We start from the raw sequence: 4,432 nt of genomic DNA on the forward strand, positions 1-4,432 counted from the left end.
AAAAATTCCTAAATTTTTTATTCCTGGTACCACTACCACAATTCACAGGGCAATATAGCTGATGTAATGAAAAGAAAAAGAAAAAGACAAAGCTGCAACAGATAAAAGACCTCAGCAATGTACATCTAATTGACACTACGTTGCATTAATCAATAGCTGCACTTTTTGCAAACTGTGGCTGTGACAGTCCTGAACAAGAAGGGTTTCCTGTTTAAGCTGCAGTAACTTTTCTGACTATGGATCATCGTTCCTTCTGTGGCAGATTTTTACAGTTCCTCTAAGGCATTTGGGGACCACTGTCTCAAAGTAAACTGCAGCTTTCCCTGACAACTCCTCGCTCTCTCTCCTGCTAAGAACTGTAGCCCTTTTTCTGTTGTTTTTAAAACCTTCTACTACCATATCCACCACTTCCACCACCAGATCCATAACCACCACCATATGGACTGCCAGAGCTTCTTCCACCAAAACTGCCCCCCTTTCATGGGTCCATAATTTGATTGCTGTTGTCCACTGTAATTTCCAAAATCATTATAGTTACTGCCACCAAAATTTCCTCCTTCATTGTAACCATCATATCCTCCTCCACCACCCCCCCTATCCTCCACCTTGGTTTCCATAACCTATTCAACCACCACCACAGCCTCCTCTACTACTATAACCAAGGTGGCCACCATAGTTGCCACCACCACCTCCAAATCCATTCTATCCACCATCACCTCCTCCATAGCTACTTCTGCTGCCACCACCTCCACCACCATAGCTTCCTCTTCCACCAAAGTTTCCACCACGTCCAAAATTACCTCCACCACCTCCAAAGTTTCCTGCACGACCCATAATGTTGCCAGATCCACCTCCACGACCTCTCTGTGATCCAGCAGACTGCATCTCTTGTTTAGAAAGGGCCTTTTTCACTTCACAATTATGCCCATTAATAGTGTGGTATTTCTGAACAACAATTTTATCAACTGTATCATGATCATCAAAAGTTACAAAAGCAAATCCTCTCTTTTTCCCACTCTGCTGGTCTTCCATAACTTCTATGGTTTCAATCTTGCCATATTTTTCAAAATAGTCTCTCAAATTATATTCTTCTGTATCTTCTTTAATACCACCAACAAAAATTTTCTTCACTGTTAGATGGGCTCCTGGCTTCACAGAATCCTCTCTAGAAAGCTCTCTCTTTGGTTCCACAACACGTCCATCAACCTTGTGGGGTCTAGTACACATGGCTGCATCCACCTCTTCAACACAAGAATAAGTTACAAAACCGAAGCCCCTGGAACATTTTGTCTGAGGATCTCTCATTACCACACAATCTGTGAGTGTGCCCCATTTCTCAAAATGTTCTCTTAAACTATCACCTGTAATTTTGAAGCTCAGACCACCAATAAACAGCTTCCGCAGCTGCTCTGGTTCCTTTGGATCATGGCCTTCCTCCCCCCCCCCCCCCCCCCCCCCCCCCCCCCCCGGTGACGGCGGCGATGGCCAGTCAGGCTGGGGGCCACCGGGCGGCAGTTTTACCTCCATTTTGAGACCAGACTCGCCTCTTCCAACTAGAGTTCAATATGGGACCGACAGGAAGAGGCCGAGGGTGCATAATTTTGAAATATATATTGAAAGGGTATACATTTGATTGAAAGAGATGGTTTGCAGCTATGAAAATTGAACAAGGAAGCATGTTGAAATTGTTTTTGGGAAGGTAGGAAAGGGAGAAGGGGGAAAGGAAATTGATAGACGGGGTGAGATTGATTGGGACATATTTTAAACATGTCTGGAAATATAGCAGGTGTGAGCTACTGGTGCCCTACTCCTTTTTATTTGTATATGAAATTACTCTCCCTTCAAGAATGCTGATACAGTTAATTCCCCTCATTAGAAAATAAAGTTCTAGCTTTCTTTGTTTGTATGAGCTTTCTTCATTTATTGTATGTGTGGTACCAGGGTTTGAGCCTAGGGCGTAAGGTTTGCAAAGTGGTGCTCTATGGCTTAAGCCACAACCCAGCACTGATGCATTTAACTTTAAAGACATTTTTACATGTAGCTATTACAGCCTTGACACTGAAGATTTTACCTGCTCAAGGAGAGTTCTCCATTAGACCCCCCTTGTACCGGATCCACTTTATACATTAGTGTTCTGTAGAAATACCAGTAGAGTGCCCCTGAATTGTCTTCCCCCTAGAGGTTCTACACGGAGACTGTCTGCATCCAGACCCTTGGCAGAAAAGGAAGGAGGGTTGGGGAAAACAATGAACTAAATAAATGGAAGAAAACTTCAATACACGAACCTATCACCTGTTTCAAAATGCCAAGTACAGGATATTATTTTTCCATCTGGGCAGATAAAATACAGAATGGGATGGGCTACCTTCTTCGAAGAACAAGATATAGAAATGCTTGAAATGTTCCCTACCCCAACCACGGCTCCCACCCCTCCAAAAACAGAGAATTCCAATGAATGGTTTGACTACCTGGCTTAGATTTACTTTATATGTACACAAAAGGTAGTGGGTAGGATAAGATGTTCTAAGGCTTTGTCCCGTGTAATCCACTGTGGCATCTCAGTCAGAACCCACAGCAACATTCTGCTCCAGCTGAGACTCCCAATTTACCCCAGGGCCTGACCTAGGCTGGAGTCCTGAATGAAGACTACTTCTAAATGACACGACCAAGAAAGGACTAGAAGTCATCACCAGGTCTAATCCTGTATGATCCCGACACCTGCTAGCCGGGCATCCATGGCTCATGTCTGTCATCCCAGCTACTCAAGAGGCTGAGGTCTGAGGATCACGACTCAAAGCCTGCCCAGGCAGGAAAGGCCATGAGCCTCTTTATCGCCAATTAACCACCAAAAAGCCAGAAGTGGAACTGTGGCTCAAGTAGTAAAGCATTAACCTTGAGCAAAACAAAAACAAAACAAAAAGGGATCAGGGACAATGTCCAGGCCCTAGTTCAAATTCCTACCACACCCCCCCCAAAAAAGATTCAAGAGCTCTTACGTGTAACTAACCACTAAGAGATAGAAGCAGCACTGTGGCTCAAGTGGTAGAGCACTAGCCTTGAGCAAAAATGCTTAGGGACAGTGTCTAGGCTCTGATTTCAAAGCTCCATTCTCAACTACTGCGTTTTTACTACACTAGAGAAAGGGCTTTCAGGGAAGCACCTTGAGTAGATCGAAGACATCATCTGCATCTAGCCAGTAATCACATAGGCGGGGCAGAATCTCCACACGGGTACGAAGAGGCAGGTCTTGGAAACTGGCTTCTCTCAGGGGGTTGGATTTCCCCTCCTCAAGCTCCCAGTGGTAGTTGATAATGTCTTCCAGGTAGCTGTGGAATGTCTGAGGCCTACCCATAAGGCCCAGACAAAAATACATGAATGTACACAACGCTGTGGCTTGAGAGCTGACAAACTTATCAACGGCAACAAAGAGGATCTGATGGTCTTGGCTGCTTTATGTATTAGACCAACTACATGACGTTCCAAAGAAGATAAACGTGTCCTAAGAGCTCCCCATGGAGAACTGTTTTAAAACACAGGTAGCAGCACATGCAAGTCAACAGCAAACTACAAAGTGGAGAAAACTGTCTAATCTTTTGCTCATCCTATTTATTTATGCATGCATGCATGTGTGCATGCATACATGCGTACATGCCAGGCCTGGGGATTGAACTCAGGGCCTGGGCATGGTCCCTGAACTTCTTCTGCTCAAGGCTAGTGCTCTACCACTTGAGCCACAGTGCCATTTCTGGCCTTTTCTGTGTATGTGGTACTCAGGAATCGAAATGCATGCTAGGCAAGCACTCTACAAATGAGCCACATTCCCAGCCTCCAAATACTCTTAAAGATCCATTTTCTCCTTACTTTCCTACTCAAAATATTAGGAAAGACCACTGGCTGTAAGATCGTATTGTGTGAGTAAAGAGATGAAGACCTACTTGAAGTTACCTGTTTCTTATAGCAAAGAAACCAAGACAGAGGAGTAGAAATAGAATGAAAACAAGGATGAGTCAACTGCTTTCTAACACCCAAGGTTAGCCACTTGATATTAGTCAGCAAAGAGCTCTTCAGCCAGCTTCAGACAGAAGACACTTCCCTTCTATTGGCCAGCCCACAGACAGAGGCAGAGGGCTGGGGTACTGGCCGCTTTTAAGGGTCATCTGGCTGGAACTGGCAGAATTCATGACTAGGCAAATCAACTGATTTAACAGCTGCAATGTGTTTGGGATATCATAGAAAAAAGGCAGCTACTGACCTCTTAGAAGCACATGTCAGGGACATGAAAAGGTATCAAGTCTCCTTACTAGGTAGTAATTAAGGCAAAGAACCATACACAGTGCAGACTAAGTGAAAAGTAGAATCGCCTCCTTCCACACGCTTCAAGCATTTGTGAGGCTTAACTAATGCATGCACATGATTGATGAGGCCATATTTA

The 4,432-nt window shown here is 44.4% G+C and overlaps 1 protein-coding gene across 1 annotated transcript; it reads right to left on the reverse strand.

Annotated features, from left to right (window-relative positions):
- Positions 1-332: 332 nt before the first annotated feature.
- Positions 333-1,353, reverse strand: LOC122101088 (heterogeneous nuclear ribonucleoprotein A3-like). The gene is made up of 2 exons (XM_042671430.1): positions 747-1,353; positions 333-556 (listed from the first exon to the last, which is right to left on the reverse strand). The coding sequence occupies exons 1-2, from the start codon at positions 1,303-1,305 to the stop codon at positions 393-395; spliced, it is 723 nt and encodes a 240-aa protein (XP_042527364.1). The 5' UTR covers positions 1,306-1,353; the 3' UTR covers positions 333-392.
- Between the last annotated feature and the right edge of the window lie 3,079 nt (positions 1,354-4,432).

Source organism: Dipodomys spectabilis, unplaced genomic scaffold (genome assembly GCF_019054845.1).
Source record: "Dipodomys spectabilis isolate Male_0828 unplaced genomic scaffold, ASM1905484v1 ptg000627l, whole genome shotgun sequence".
Lineage (NCBI taxonomy): Eukaryota > Metazoa > Chordata > Mammalia > Rodentia > Heteromyidae > Dipodomys > Dipodomys spectabilis.